Source organism: Arvicanthis niloticus, chromosome 29 (assembly GCF_011762505.2).
Source record: "Arvicanthis niloticus isolate mArvNil1 chromosome 29, mArvNil1.pat.X, whole genome shotgun sequence".
Taxonomy (NCBI): domain Eukaryota; kingdom Metazoa; phylum Chordata; class Mammalia; order Rodentia; family Muridae; genus Arvicanthis; species Arvicanthis niloticus.
The window spans coordinates 21,011,997-21,028,252 of NC_133437.1; the positions used below are offsets into that span (position 1 = coordinate 21,011,997).

The 16,256-nt window shown below is 38.2% G+C and overlaps 1 protein-coding gene across 1 annotated transcript in view; it reads left to right on the top strand.

Moving 5' to 3' along the window:
* Ankrd31 (ankyrin repeat domain 31) overlaps positions 1–16,256 on the top strand; it is a 162,627-nt gene that overhangs the window by 64,300 nt on the left and 82,071 nt on the right. Inside the window, exons 10-12 of the mRNA XM_076927219.1 lie at positions 186–341; positions 10,609–10,751; positions 15,665–15,809. Of these exons, the coding sequence (XP_076783334.1) occupies positions 186–341; positions 10,609–10,751; positions 15,665–15,809 (444 nt within the window). The remainder of the gene's footprint in view (positions 1–185; positions 342–10,608; positions 10,752–15,664; positions 15,810–16,256) is intronic.

The window sequence follows — 16,256 nt, forward strand, 5'->3', positions numbered from 1 at the left end:
GTTCCATCCAAATTTGTTGTTGTTTTGCTTGTTAGTTTTCAAGATGGGGTTTCTCTGTATAGTCCTGGCTGTCCTGGAACTTACTCTGTAGACCAGGCTGCCCTTGAACTCAGAAATTTTGTCTGCCTCTGTCTCCTGAGTGCTATGATTAAAGGTGTGCATCTTTGTTCTTTCTCTTATTTTAGAGACAAAAGAGATGAATAAACTAAGTCGTAGTACCATAAACCGGAGAAACGTCTTTGGAGAGAATTTAGTATATAAAGCTGCTCTCCATAATGATGTTGATTTAGTTCACCGTTGCATAACAAATGGCGGAAATGTCAATCAGCCGAGTTATGCTGGTAAGTGAGGGTCCTCACCCGTCCACAGTTGTCCGGAGAGCCATTTGTAATCTTAGGTGAATCACCCAGGTAAGAGAGTGACAAAGTGAGCCAAAGGCAGCACGCTCTCCAGTAATTATCTAGCTCTCCAGTACCTCCCAAGGAACAGAATGAGATGAGAGCTGGAAGAATATTACATTTCTTATTAAAGATGTCAAGTTCTACAGAAGGAGGGGTGGTTCCTGAGGCTAGCGCTGCAAGGCCAGGCCTCGTATGAAACTTAACCATGAATGGAGGTAAGATGAGATCAAAACTGGGAGAGACTGATGTTAACTAAATCTCAAGGGAAAATCCATAATAATGGCATGGATACAGAAGGAGTAATGGCCAGAGAAATAGATAGATTATAAAGTAGAGGGTGGATAGGTTGCTCAGAAAGAAAACAGTCCTTCCTTGTGGCTGGCTGTAGTGCAGCCTTCCTTCTGGAGATAATCTTACATGCTACGTGTGTGGGTGCACTGAATAGCAGTGGGCTAAGAATAAGAGTGACTGGAAAGATACTTGTGTGTTAGTGAACTGAGCACATTGGGCCAGACTCGGCATGTTTTGGAGTATTTATACTGTCCTTATTTTTTATGGATTTTTCTATTTATTAAACAGTACAAACTCTGTAGTCATGAGTGATGGAATAGTACAGCCCATGGTCAAGAAGATGCTCCTCCAGCAGAATAATAAGGCCTGGGTTTGCAATGTAGTCATAGTTCAACGATAGTTTGAAAGTTTTTTATTAGATTTATATATTGATTCAGTGTGTATATATGCATGAGTGTGGGCACATGTGCATATAAAATAACGCATGTGCACACTTCACTTGTAGCAGCAAATAAGTAGACATCAGAGGGAAAATCGTGGCTGTTATTTTTCTCCTACTGTGTGAGACCCTAGGATTGAACTTGGGTCATTAGCAGCATCTTTACCTGCTGAATCATGTCTCTAGTCCTTAAATCTTACACTCAGATTAATAACCAGGATTCTGTAAACCTTACTCATCTACTTGCAGGACCATTTACTCTCTTAATTTTAAGAGATTTTAGTTCTTTCTTCTGTACTTACTGTTTCTGCAGTTCAAGCATAGCTCTTGACGCAGCCAGGTTTGGCTTTATGGATTTCCCAATTATGTCTTAATTTATTTTTTATTGTCTTTTTTCTTGTGTCACTGCCATCCTTGCTGGTTGTACCTTCTGTGTCTTCAGCCAATTACCTCACTGCCCCAAGTACTTCATGACCTTTATGAATTACTTATCCTTATTTTATTTTCTAGGCCTTTTGAATTCTTATTATTCATTTTCCCTTCTACTTTATATCGTACATACCTGTTTTTATTCCTTGCTGTCATATTCTTCAGTCAGAGAGAGCAGTGTTTCCACAAGGGTAGTTTGCAAGCCATTTTTATCAGAAATTACCTATAGTATTTGCTTAAAAATGCAACCTGTCTCTGTCTGTCTATCTGTCTGCCTGCCTGCCTGGACACCTCCCCCCCGCCCCGTGTGTGTGTGTGTGTGTGTGTGTGTGTGTGTGTGTGTGTGTGTGTATGTGTGTGTGTTAACATAGACATCTGTAGTTTAGCAAATTGACCCAGTTATTTTTATGCTTATGAAACAGGAACTATTAGCACAACACTATATAAATCAGTTTAGGATACCTTAAAACTAAAAGTGGAATTACCTACATTGTGTTTAGGAATGTAGATGTCGTAGGCAGTGTTTGTTAGTGGTGCTTCTGGATATGGCTGTTCACGGCAGCATAGGAAAGCTGCATGTCACTTTTGAAAACAGTATAATGGGTCGATCTGCGGTTGGCTCACTTTGATCGGGTGAGTACACTATTCTGGCAGCAAGGATGAAGGGTTTGTTGGTATTTGTGTATTGCTTGAAACCTGAATTACAGTTTTATACCCAGGCAAGGTACCTCTCGGGGTTTGCTTTTAAATTAATTTAGTTTTTATTTCTTTTTTTATAGTTAAGCATTTTATTCGTTTACATTTCAAATGATATCCCTCTTCCCGGTTATACCTACAGAGACCCCCAGCTCATCTCCTCTCCCCTCCCATTTGCCTCTATGAGGGTGCTCCTCCATCCACTCCTGCCTCAGCTCTCTAGCATGCCCCTACACTGGGGCATAAAGCCTCCCTCCCCTCTGACTGATGTCAGATAAGGCCATCCTCTGCTACATATTTATCTGGAGTCCTGGCTTCCTCCCTGTGTACTCTTTGGTTTGTGATTTAGTCCCTATGAGCTCTGGGTGGTCCAGTTAGTCGATATTGTTGTTCTTCATATGGAGTTGCAATCACCTTCAGCTCCTTCAGTCCTTCTCCTAGCTCTTCCATTGGGGTCCTTGGGCTCAGTCTGATGGTTGGCTATGAGTATCTGCATCTGTATTGGTCAGGTGCTGGTAGAACATCTCAAAGAACAGCCATATCAGGCTCCTGTCAGCAAGTGCCTCCTCTGCACCCACCCAAGGGCTCTGGATTCATGAGTAAAAGAAACACACAATACACACACATACACATATGCACACACACACACAACCAGCTTATTTTTAATATGTCTTAAGCTAGCTCAATGACTGGGCCATTCCTCAACCTCCATGTGGCTCACACATTCCCCTCCAATATTTCCAGGTAAATACTTACTAAATCTATATTTTATCTTTGTTGTCCATGGACCCTTCTTGGGGTCTCTTTTCTCTTGCACCTACATTTAGGCTTTCTCACCCTCCTGCACCTTCCCAGTGTAGTCCATCCTATGCCCTTTCTCTCTGCATTTATTGCCCAGGAATCCTAAAAGTCCAGCCTCTGTCTCTATGCCCAGCCATTGGTTGCTGGCATCTTTATTTCTCAACCAGAGCCAACTGTGGGGAGGCTTCCTTTAGCCTATGTGCAGGACACTGCAAACAGGTTTTGGGGTAACCTGATTAGCATGAGAACACAAGCCGCTATATCCCCCACCCCTTTGTCTACTAAAAGGCCTTTTCTTTTCAATATACACTAAACATTATTATGCCAGTCATGTAAACTATGAGGTATGATATACAGTAAGTGTCCAGTATAATGTAAAGTTTTGTCTACATCGGTTTAAATTCCCAGTGAGTCGCAAACACAGGAGATAAAAGACACACATATTAGCTCATTTTTTTCTTTTCCAAATGTACATCTTATTATTATCATTATTATTATTATTAAATCTTTTTTATAGTCCAGTTGTTACCCACTCCTGGTTTGCCCCCAACAGTTTCTCATCCCATTCCTCCTCCCCTGTCTCCAGGAGGATGTCCCCACCCCACCTTCCCACCCCTCACCCCATCAGACCTCCTCATTCCCTAGGGCTTCAAGTATCTCTAGAGTTAGGTGCATCTTCTCTCACTGAGGCCAGACCAGGCAGTCCTCTGCTTTATATGTGTAGGGGGCCTCATATCAGTTAGTGTGTGCTGCTCAGTGTCTGAGAGATCTCGGGATCCAGGTCAGTTGAGACTGCTGGTCTTCCTATGGGGTCACCCTCCTCCTCAGCTTCTTCCAGTTTTTCCCTAATTCAACCACAGTGGTCCCTAACTTCACAGTGGTCCAATGATTGGGTGTAACTATCTGCATCTGTCTTAGTCAGCAGCTTGTTGGACCTCTCGGAGGACGGTCACGCTAGGCTCCTGTCTGTAAGCACACAGGAATAAAGTCAAGCCTTGGAGCCTTGCCTTGAGCTGGATGCCAATTTGGGCCAGTCACTGAACCTCCTTTCCCTTAGTCTCTTCTCCGTTTTTGTCCCTGCAGTTTTTTTAGACAGGAACAATTCTGGGTCAGAGTTTTTGACTGTTCCCTCTCCCCACTGTTGGGCATTTCATCTAAGGTCCCTCCTCCCTTGAGTCTCTCACTTCCCAGGTCACTGGTACATTCTGGAGGGTCCCTTTACTTCCTACCTCCCAAAGTTGCCTGTTTCCATTCTTTCTGCTGACTCTCAGGGCTTCAGTCCTCCCCCCCCCCATACCTGATCATGTTTCCCTCTTCCCCTCCTTGTCTCCTCTCCCACCCATCTCCTCTCTCCCTCTGACCCTCAACCCCCATGATTGCTTATTTCTCCCCCTCAAGTGGGATTCAGGCATTCTCACTTGAGCCCTTCAGCTTGTTAACCTTCTTGAGTTCTGTGGCTTGTATCCTGGGTATTCTGTACTTTTTTGGCTACTATCCACTTATTAGTGAGTACATAGCATACATGTCATTTTGTGTCTGAGTTACCTCACTCAGGATAATATTTTCTAGTTCCATCCACTTGCCTGCAAAATTCATGATGTCTTCATTTTTAATAGCTGAATTACGTTGTGTAAATGAACCACATTTTCTGTATCCATTCTTCCATTGTGGAACATCTGAGTTGTCTCCAGCTTCTGCCTATCACAAATAAGGCCACTATAAGCATAATGGAACATGTGCCCCTGTGGCATGGTGGGGTGTCTTTTGGGTATATGCTCAAGAGTGGTATAGCTAGGTCTTCAGGTAGATCTATTTCCAGTTTCCTAAGGAACCTCCAGATGGATTTCCAGAGTGGCTGCACCAGGTTGTAATCCCACCAGCAAAGGAGGAGTGTTCTTTCTCCACATCCTCGCCAACATGTGCTATCACCTGAGTTTTTGATCTTAGCCATTCTGATTTGTGTAAGATGGAATATCAGGGTTGTTTTGACTTGCTTTTCCCTGATGACTAGGGACTTTGAGCATTTCTTTAATTGCTTCTTGGCTATTCGAATTTCCTCAAATTCTTTTGTACTCCAGTTTTTTATTGAGTTTTTAGAGGTTAACATTAGCTCATTTTAAACTGGCTTATTGACTCTGAGGCTGGGCTTGTCTATGTTTTTCATGGCTACCTTGCCCTTGCCTTCATTCCTAGCTCAACATCCCTAAATCTGCCCTCAGCTTAGTTGCTCAGTTACATTTACTGCTTGCTCAACAGCTCTCAAATCCAGTCCATCAATTTTGTTATTTAGATACTTATTCTATCATCTGTCCTAACTGAAAGAGTCTACAGTTCTATGCCTGAATTATGTTTTGATTTTAACTTGCATTACTATCTGAAAATCATCCTTTCAAAACCGTATCACCTTCCTCAATGTTAAACTTAAGTTTAATTATGAGACTATAACTAGTCTTCAACCCCATCAGAGATCAAAGAATAAATATTACCTGAATATATAGGAAGCATAAAAACAAAGCTTCCCAAATTATACAATTTGGAGAGACAACTAGCTGCTGGATAGTCCCTTAATGTCATATAATGTTGGAGCATCTGTCTTCAGCCTTCTGGCCCAGAACCATCTGGCAGAGCTAAGCTGTCGACTATCCTGCATGTGTGTCCTTTCCTGTACAGTATTCTTTGTCTGAAGATGAATTAGGGCAGTTTCTAATCAGTGGCCATGTTACCACAATAAGCACCTTTACCTGGAGGTAATGATGCTCAGTATTTTCTTTAAACTCTAAACGGGGTACTGTCAGGAGCAGAAATGTCTCATAGTCAAGTGATCTTTAGTAATGAAATAACATTAAATATCATATTCTCTGTATTTCTGATGTTTTTGAAGGCTATCTATCTATGTAAGGTATATCTGAACTGTTAAGCCTTAAGTACTCTTAACTATTTCTATTTAAGTAATATTGAAAACATGTTATTATAGTTAGATCAGAATCTAATATAACCATAAGTTTACAATCTGGCCCTTAACTTGTGTTACTTAATCATCCTAAACAGTTTGTAATAACTGAGTTGAAGCCTTGTATTCTTAAATGAGTTGTATAGGCACAGTATCTATCTAAGAGTAGCAATATTTCAAATTTTGTATCAATATGCAAAAATTTATACCAATTAAAACATTAAATCTATTTCAATATATAAATTCTGTACCAATGTAAGAAGTTATAACTTCAATTTTGCATCAATTATAAAGATTTCTATCAATGAAGGATTATGGTTATGTTTCTTCAAGAATAAACTTAATAATCTATCCCATATATTTCCTCCATGTTCAAAATTATGACCATTTCCAAATTATCTCTTTAAATGACAACCTATCTATAACTTATAAAATAACTATAACCAGATATCCAAACCCAAGGGATCAAGATGACGACTCTTCACAACTTCTTCCTGCTGAATAGAGGCAATGAAAAATTCTTTAAAGAGGTAGGGAGGAGCAGGAAAATTAGAAAAGCTGGTTAGACTCAAGAAAGCTAGCTTTAGTATCTGTTATCCAGTCTCTGTATGCTTAGAAGACTTAGAGCTTGACTGAAGTATTTGACTGGATCTGTCTGAAAGTTTGAATGAAACAAGGTCATCTGGAATCACCAGCCATTCCTGAAGCTGTTCTGGAAGCAATTCTCTGGAAACAGCTTCAGGAGGCAGGAGCTGGAACAGCAGGTCATATCAGCATCCACAAGGATAAGCTGTGCCAAAACTGCATTTTTTATGAATCTCACAACCAGAATTTTAGTACTATTAAGATACTTGTATGGATTATGAACGATGTACAGATCAGTTAAGGATGAATTTTTTGCTCCTTATTTGAGCAGGTGAAAGACAACTATTTTTTATGAGTTAATTTGATCAATTCCAATTGTTATAAATCTTCATGTATGCCATATAGTGGATGGCATGAAAAATCTTAAGGATTCCTCACCAACAAGATTTATTTGTCTCACTTTAGCTGAGGTTTTGTGTAGGGACATTTTTATGTCTAAGCCAGTTACTGGCCTGTTCCCATGTCAAGGACTCAGCTGTAGCCACCATCGGCTACAGTAACCGGGTTCACCTGAGAGGAAGGCTGGGAATAAAAGGGGAATGGAGGGCAAGAGAAGCATGGGGCCAAGACAACGTATTCTGATCAAGGCCCGAAGTTTAATATTTTGCTTTCACATATAAAGGGGACCCCCCAGAGTCTCTTCTCGGTTCAGCCCAGGGTCTGGGTGAGGAGATAGTAGCCGAAGGTGTCAAGGCTAGCTCAGCAGGCTCTCCATTCTTCTAGCTCCTGTAGTAGATTGCAGGGAGCCAAGGCGTTCGGGCCTGCTCAGATCAAGTCACCTGTCAGGTTGATTTTTCTCGAAGTTTTCTTTTCTGTAGTCAAGATCTTCAGGATGGTCTTCCCCTGTCATATCTGATCCATGTCACTCTCTAGAAGGGGTCCAAAGCCTTTATGTCTTTCGGTTAACACACACAGCCTCTCTCCCAAAATACTATGTCCTTGGTTGAGCAACCGGACATCATCAAAGGTATAGATTGATTCAATTTAGTAGCTTTGCCTCTCTCCCAGGTGATTTTTAAGATCATAATCACAAAACTTAAAACCACACACATTTTGATAACTAAAACAATTCTAAGCAATTAAAGCAATCTAAACAAATACTATTACCTGTTGAGCTGTGCTCCCCTACCTCATCAGATTAAGGCCTATGTTATTTATTCATCTGTTTACTTAAATTCTTTCTTCTATGGAGATTAATATACCTGTGGGCATGTATGTCACTTTTCTCAAATTAAGAAAGTTTCTACTATCTGTGGAAGATAAGTTTTTTTCTACTTATCCCCTGCTCTTGACCTACAATTTAAGATTAAAAGCCTCAAATTATTTATTCAGCTATGTATACTTAAATTCTTTCTTTTATGGAAATTAATATCTCTGTCGGTATATATGTCCCCTTTCTCTTTATATAACTTGAATTAACAACCTTTCCTATGTATTTAACTTTAATTAAATTCCTTTCTATATTTCTGTATGAGCCTGTTTTAGGCTAGTAATTTGTCATACCAGGCTAAGCAATCCCGAAATTTCCATGCAGACATGTTCAAAGAATCCAGCTGCTTGCCCTGGCATAGACCTTTTCAAAAATGTTTAAAGCATTTCTCTTATTCATTCTATTCTATTAAGATTAATATATATGTGGATATATATACATATCACTTTTCTCTTTATATAACTTGAATTAGCATTCTTTTCTATGTGTTTAACTTCAATTAACTTCCCTTCTACTTTAAGTACTTAAAAGCACTTAAACAATTACCACTATACTCCCTTCTATCCTTAAAAAAGTCATTCATCTCTATTCTTTGATTATCTACTTGTTGGAGGTAAGCAGTCTCTCTTGTCTGCCTCTGTCTCCCTTCTCAGCAGCCTGTTTGCACAGCAGGTGTTCCTAGCACCTCTGAGTTCAAGCTCTTTGTTCTAGTTCTAGAACCACATGGCTCAGGCAAAACCCTCAGCCTGCTAACATCACATCACAGCACCTATTTTCTAATTAATTTTTAAAAGTTCTTGCCCCAGGTTGGAACACCATCTGTAATGCTTGATATTTAAAACAGATTCCAGGTGGGTACATGTGCCTCCTCTGGATTCACGAATGAAAGAAACACACATACGACACACACACACACACATACACACACACCAGCTTATTTTTACTATGCCCTAAGCTAGCTCAATGGCTAGGCCACTCCTGAAGCTTCACATGGCTAGCACACTAATAATCCTGAGTTAATACTTACTAAATCTATATTTTATCTTTGTTGTCCATGGACCTTTCTTGAGGTTGCTTTCTTTTTGTATCTTCTTTTTGGCCCTCTCACTCTTTTTCACCTTCCCAGTGTGGGCCGTCCTATGCCCTTTCTTCTCTCTCCCTGCATTTCTTGCCTGGGAATACTAAAAGTCTCACTCCTGGGCATATACCCAAAAGATGTTCCATCATCCTACAAGGACAATTGCTTAACTATGGTCATTGCAAACATTAATAATTATTACTGAAATAGGAGATATCTCTTCAGTCTAAGAGACTGAGGTCAGAAAATTCAACAAAAACAAAATTTCTAGCGTAAAATGTCAGTGCTAGATTGAGACCTAAGGTGTAAGTTAAGTATGATTTTTAACATGAGTTTTTGGATTTTATTGAATTTATTAGATGACTTATTAGAGTTTGATAATTACCAATAGCATAGTATTACCTCTGACTAACAAAGAAGATGACATTTATATAAAGATGTGCTATGTGGTTTGTTAGTTGAATTACTATAAATATAGATAGTTATTTTATATGTAAGCAGGAAAATATGCCTCTTAACTCACATTTAACTCACATGTATGGTCTGCTGGATGAGATACTTTAATAGTTATACATTGGATTAGAAGTAAAGCCTTTTCTCTCTTCCTGCAGAAAGTAGCCTATAACCAATATTCTCTATTAGTTGATAATTGACCTGTAAGGATTGTTTTTATTTTGTAAAATTAAGAATGCTTTAAAATATTTGCCATCTTGGGAAATACTTGCTTTCTTGGGTTGGAAAAGTGACTTTAATAGTTAAGAGTACATGTTGCTCTTACAGAGGACCCAAGTTCAATTCCTAGCACCCAAGTCAGGCAGTTCATAACCACCTATAACTTAAGGTCCAGGTATATTTAGTGCCTTTGATTTCTATGGGCACAGTATTCACATGTGCATACCCACATAGAGATAAGTACACATACATAATTAAAAATAAAAGTAAATATATAAAAATAAGGTATTTTTTCTCCTCTTAATATTTTGCCATAGCAGAGTTGAGGGTTAAGAATTTTATTTTCTTCTTTTCTTTTCTTCTCTCCTCCCCCTCCCTCTTAAGACTTAATACTTTCATGTATCAGTTTGGCCTCAAACTCATTATGTATCAGAGGGTGACTTTGAAACTTTATATTCCTTTGTCCTTACCTCCCATGTTCAGGGATTACAGACATCCACAACCATGTCTGGCTTTATGTAGTATCAGAGCTTGAACCCAGGTCATTGTGCATGCCAGGCACACAATATAAACTCAGCCACATTCCCAACCATCCTTGAATCCACTAAATAATATAAAATTCTCTTATAGAGATGTTATATGATTTTATGTAATTAGACTACTTTTAAAGAAACTATCTAAAATTAGTTTAAAAATACATATTAGTTTTTATTGTATATGTGTGTGTGTCTGTGCAAATGGTAAATGCATGTAGGTGTTAAATGCTCATAAAGACCAGATGAGGGCAGTGGACTCCTGAGAACTAGTGTTATAGGGAGCTGTGAGCTGCTCAGTGTGAGTGCTGGGAACCAAACCCAAGTCTTCTGCAAGAGTGGTATATGTGATCTTGACCACTGAGGCAACTCTCAGGCTCCTAGAATTGTTTTGCTTTTTTAAAAGAGAAGGCTTGAAATACTATTAAGATATCAAATACAAAATGTCTTTCTTGTATAATAGGGTGGACAGCACTTCATGAAGCTAGTGTAGGAGGATACTATGGAACAGTAAGTGAACTATTAAAGGGTGGAGCAGATGTGAATGCCAAAGGAAAATACCAGATTACTCCCCTGCATGATGCAGTGAAGAACAGCCATTACAAGGTACTTTACTGTTTTTGTTTATAGAGTATACACAATGTGTATACAGACAATCCCTGTTACTATACAATAGGAAAGCAAGTTTCAATTTTGATTCATTTACTCATGAATACTCTGAATTTGTAATAAAATTTACTTTGTGATACTTATCATTATGACCAATATGGTAAAAGCCATTTTATACTTTTTCAGTGATTTTTTTTTTACTTGTTTGTTTGAAATACAGTCTTGATATTATTGTCCAGGCTGGCCTTGAGCTCCTTAGCTCAAGGGATCTTCCTGCCTCAGCCTACTATATAGCTTAGATTAGAGAAACATGTCATTTTAGCATACTATTTATATATAACCAGACAGAACATTTTTTGTTATGTAGTATGTTTTCACTGAGTATTCCTTTAAAGCTCTTCAAACAATGATACAAAGATTTTCAAAGAATTTTTTTCTATAAAGTATCACAGTGATGTTCAGTGTTCAGTGATTGGCTACTAGAAAACCAATATAGCCTCATGGACTCTAGTGGAACGTTCAAAATCATCACAGGCCAGGTGAATCCCAAGAGTTAGTCGTAATCACCTGTGTGGTTATACCATTGTTTAAAGCCAAATACCAAAAAAAAAAAAAAAAAAAAAAATTCATTGTAGTAAGTGAAAATATTAAGCAAGATAATGATTCTAGTATTTGTGGTTTATTTCAGAAACTCCAGGAACTATAGTAAAGGATTAAGATATTGCTGAAGATGTCTGTTTCACATCCTCCTGCTCTTCCTTTTTGCCCTTCTTGTCTTCTTCCTCCCTTCTTCCTCTGCTTCTTTGCTGCCTCTTCCTCTTTTTCCTCCTTCTCTCCTTCCTCCTCTTCCTCTTCTTCCTCCTCCTTTTTGTAATGTTATGCATCCAATCTAGGGCCTTGGCCATGCTAATAAAGAACTGTACCATTGAGCTACACCCCACTCTCTGAAGCTACCTTCTAGGTGGTGGGAGGAAGTGGGGTAAGGGGATAAAATCTGAAATGTAAATATAATACCCAATTTAAAAAATAAATAGCCGGTGAAATTATCTTTTTTTAAAAAAGTTATTTCTGGGTTTAAAACTTCTAGGATAAGAAAAGGATTTAATCAGCTGACTGTGGCACAATCTTTTCTTCATATTTTTAGAACAAATACCAGAGAGAGGTGGAAGAGGCTTATGGGAGTCATAGGCATATTTATTCATAGTACTTAAGGAGAATTTAGAGTTTTGCTTATTTTGATAATATACACCATTTGTAGAAAACTGGGGAAAGGGAATTCCACATGGGATATAGTTTAATGGTTCAAAGAGGGACAGTATGGCAGTCCCTGTCCTTCACCCTTTTTTCAAAGATGGCTGCCAACCAATGTCCTTTCTCCCAACTGAGTCTTTCACAATTGTTTATCTGATTACTATTATTTAGTTCTAACTTTTTCCGAATGTCAGACAGTATATTTTCTTTTATGTTCCCCTTTTAAAACATAACATAATGCTTTTTAGCATTCATTCATGTTGTATTTTGTTAAATAGTTGATAAGTCTTTATTCCTGAGTAATATTCCACTCCAAGTTTACCTGAATTGTGGATTTGGCTATTATAAGTAAAACTGCTGTCAGTGTTCAAAACTAAGATGACAGATGGTAAAAATCCATAGGAAAGTTTTAAGATAAGTCCACAAATTCTTTAATATTCCCTCAGAAGATTCCCAGTGCCCCTCCAAGGAATGAAGGATTACCATTATTAGTCATTATTTTTAATGACCTGCTTCTAGCACACAAGACATGGCAGTAATGGCAATATGTGGTTTCTATGATTATGTTAAGATGCTGTAACTTTCTTATGATTCTCTCTTGACTCACTGACTAGAGAAGGCTATTACATAAGCAGCTGTTTGGAGCAGCCCACTTGGCAGTGATTATTGCTTCTGCCTATAAACAGGTTACCCAGACATTTTAGAAAAACATCCTTCAGTCCCAGTCAAGGTTTATATGACTATATATCCAGCCAACAGCCCGACTACCCAGGCCACTCTCAAATTCCTGATTCAGATACTCTGAGATTGTAAGTCTTCACTGTTAGGTTAAGCCACTAAACATTGAGGTGATTTTTTTTTTGTAGCATCAGTTATTGAATAGACAATCCAAATATAGGTTTAAAATAGTAAGAACATTCAGGGAAAGTTTTCTTAATTTGTCACCCTTCAAAGTTTCTATCTGGAGTTTTTATCTGAACAACATGTGAAGATCCAGATATAAATTCTGTGGCTTCCTCCTATGACTGGCTTATGTGTAAACTTCATACTACTATTGCTCTGTCTTTATAGCTATCATTAAATCCCCATTTGTGGTGGTTTGAATATGCCTGGCCCATGGAAAGTAGCACTGTTAGGGGGTGTAGCCTTATTGGAGAAGGTATATCCTTGTTAGAGGAAGTGTGTTACTATAGGGGTGGACTTTGAGACCTTCTTTCTAGTTGCCTGGGAGACAGTCCTTTTCTTGCTGTAGTTGGATCAAAATGTCTGCTTCTCCTGCATCATGTCTCCCTGCATGCTGCCATGCTTCCTGCCATAATGATAATGGACTGAACCTCTGTAAGTGTAAGCTGCCCCAATTAAATGTCCTTTATAAAAGTTACCTTTGTCATGGTGTCTCTTCACAGCAATGGAAACCCTAAGACACCATTGTAGTTTTTTAAAAGGCTCGTCATATTGCTGATTCTTAGTAATTTTTAAAGGATTTGTTTTTCTCCTTCATGTTACCTCTTTTTTTTTTTTATTGTATAGACTGTAATGACCCACATGAGATATTTGTTGACATGCATGCTGATTAAGCTAATTAAAAGGTTTAAGTTTTTTTTTTTTTTTTTTTTTATTGATGGCCAGACCCAGAGCAAACTCGTGTCTCTGAAGAGTTTCTTGGAGTCCATGCTCAGGGGTGCAGAGTTTTTAAAGGAGAACCCACGAAGACCATCATTTACATCCAACTTAGATGAGGTTCAGAATAACCTTGAAACATTCATTCTTGGCAGAGCATCGTAGTTATTTTAGACATAATGTACGTATTATTTTTGGTGAATACATCTGGACCATGGTCAAGGCCATAAAAAGCTCAGATGTGTTACCAAGACAGGTGGGTCTGTTGAGGGAAGCGGGAGGTAGTGGGCTGAGAGCTAAGAATACAAAATGGAGTCAGAACAGACCACTTGAAATCAAATCTTTAGATGATTACAGTAGTAGTAATGAGTAACATTAGCAGAAGCTTGGGGTTAGTGACAGTGTCTAGTGCCAGGAATGTTACTGCACTGTGGTCATCTCTGTCTCCAAGGATGGTCAGCAGTGCTGCTGCTGCCATCATCTGTGTCACTTAGAATGTTTATGTGAGTCTCATTGCGCCATTATTTCTGATACTCTGAAACCATGTATGTGTAGGCTGAACAGGCTGTTACTATAGTCCTTCTGTCTTTGTAAATTAAGGTTCTAGGACTTGGTTTTTTTTCTTTTCTTTTATTGAATTCATGTTTAATAATTACAGGCACCGTGCACCCTTCTGCCTCACAGCTAAAGATAAAAGTATGAAACATATAAAATATTAGCTATAGATCACATATCTCAAATCACTCCATCTAAGCAAACTTTCAGTTTAAGGAATCATAGAATAGTTAAGTGTTTTCATCACTATAAGATATTGAGTGTTTTCATCACTTTAAGATGAACTTATCAGGACATCTGTAAGAACAAATGTAATCATTACAAAAAAGTGAGTACTTAAAAGAAAAAGAAGTGGAAAGGGATGTGTGAGCCGCTGTTGGAACATGTGTTTTGGGACACTTTGGAGCACATGAATGCATATGCACTAGATACTGGATGAATGATACTAGCGATATGTGGTTGGTTATTTTCTAAGCCATGTAACACTACAATCATGGTCATGTGAGAGTTCTTAGAAGATCACGCTTAAATACTTAGAGGTGAAATGTCACTGTGTTTACAACCACTTATTTTAAAAGCTATTCATTTCTGGTTGGACTTATACATATATATGAAGTGGGGGAATATCCATTTTTGATCAAAAAAGGATATATGTGTCCATTGTATTCTTGTTTATTTGTTTGTTTTTGACCCAGGGTTTTTCTACATAGCCCTGATTGTCCTGGAACTCATTGTGTAGACCAGGGTAGCCTCAAACTCAAAGATCCCCCTGCCTCTACCTCCTGAATGCTGGGATTAAAGGTGTGTGCCAACATGCCAGACTTCCATTGCATTCCTGTTTCAGTGTTTTGCATGATTGAAAGTTTTTGAAGTAAAATATTAGGAAAAATATTTGTGAAGAAAAACTAGTAGGATTCATTTTAAAATCATATTTATTGACATAATTGATATGTGATAAAATTGACTCATTAAGTGTACAATTAACTGGATTTGGTCTAGTAACAAATTTGGTAACTATCACTGTGTTATGTTTTTCTATATGTTTTTAATACTAAAGAAAAACCTTTATTTTTTTTTAACTGGCACTTCTTTTTGACCCCCAAGTCTTCCAATTCTAGGGAATCATTATCTGCCATTTGTCTCAGGATGAGACCAAAGTTGTAGGCTTTAGGGAGGAAGACAAAGTAAACCAGCATTTCCTCACAAAGCACGCCACTACTTCTCCTTTCTTTCTCCTTTCTTTCTCCTTTCTTCTCTTTTCTCCCCTTTTCTCGTTTCTTTTTAGTTCTTTATAAGAATAAGGATTTCTATTTAAACAAATTATGACTTAGTACAGTTACCACTTATGCTTATTGGGCAGAGATTTTACAGATAACCCCAGTGTTTTGGAACTGAGTGTTTGGTGGTGTTTAAAGTTATGTGCTAGCACATTTATAATAATATACCCTTTGTCTGGCTCTGTTACATGAACAATCTTTTGCTAGGTGGCAGAATTACTTCTTATGAATGGAGCTGATCCATTACTTAAATGTGACTATGGAAGGTGTGCTTTGGATGAGGCCAAAGATTCATTTATGGAGAATCTCCTTATGAGATATATTCCTCAACATACAAAATGTCACCTATCAGGTAAGACTGAAGTCTCTGTTATAGTTTCTCATGTTGATAGAATTACAGAAACTGAACTTAGAATTGTGGGAACTGAATTCATTCCTCCTACAACTTTTGAAAAAGTACATTCAATGATTTCTTTGTTCCACTCTTTTATTAAAACTCACTGCGTGTTTGCAATTGTACATAAGAAAAGAACCCTAAAAGAAAAAGAAAGATCCTGGTTTTCCTCCAGCTGTGGCATTGTAAATAGGTAAGAACCCTTTTGCAGACCAGGTGTAGTGGTGCACACCTTTAATCCCAACACTTGGGAGGCAGAGACAAGCAGATCTCTGAGTTTGAGGTTTGTTTGTGTTCTATATAGTGAGTTCCAGGACAGCCAGTGTTGTATAGCGAGACCCTACCACAAAAAATAATACATAAATAATAAATACACAAATATGAAACTGTTTACAAGTTGCTGCT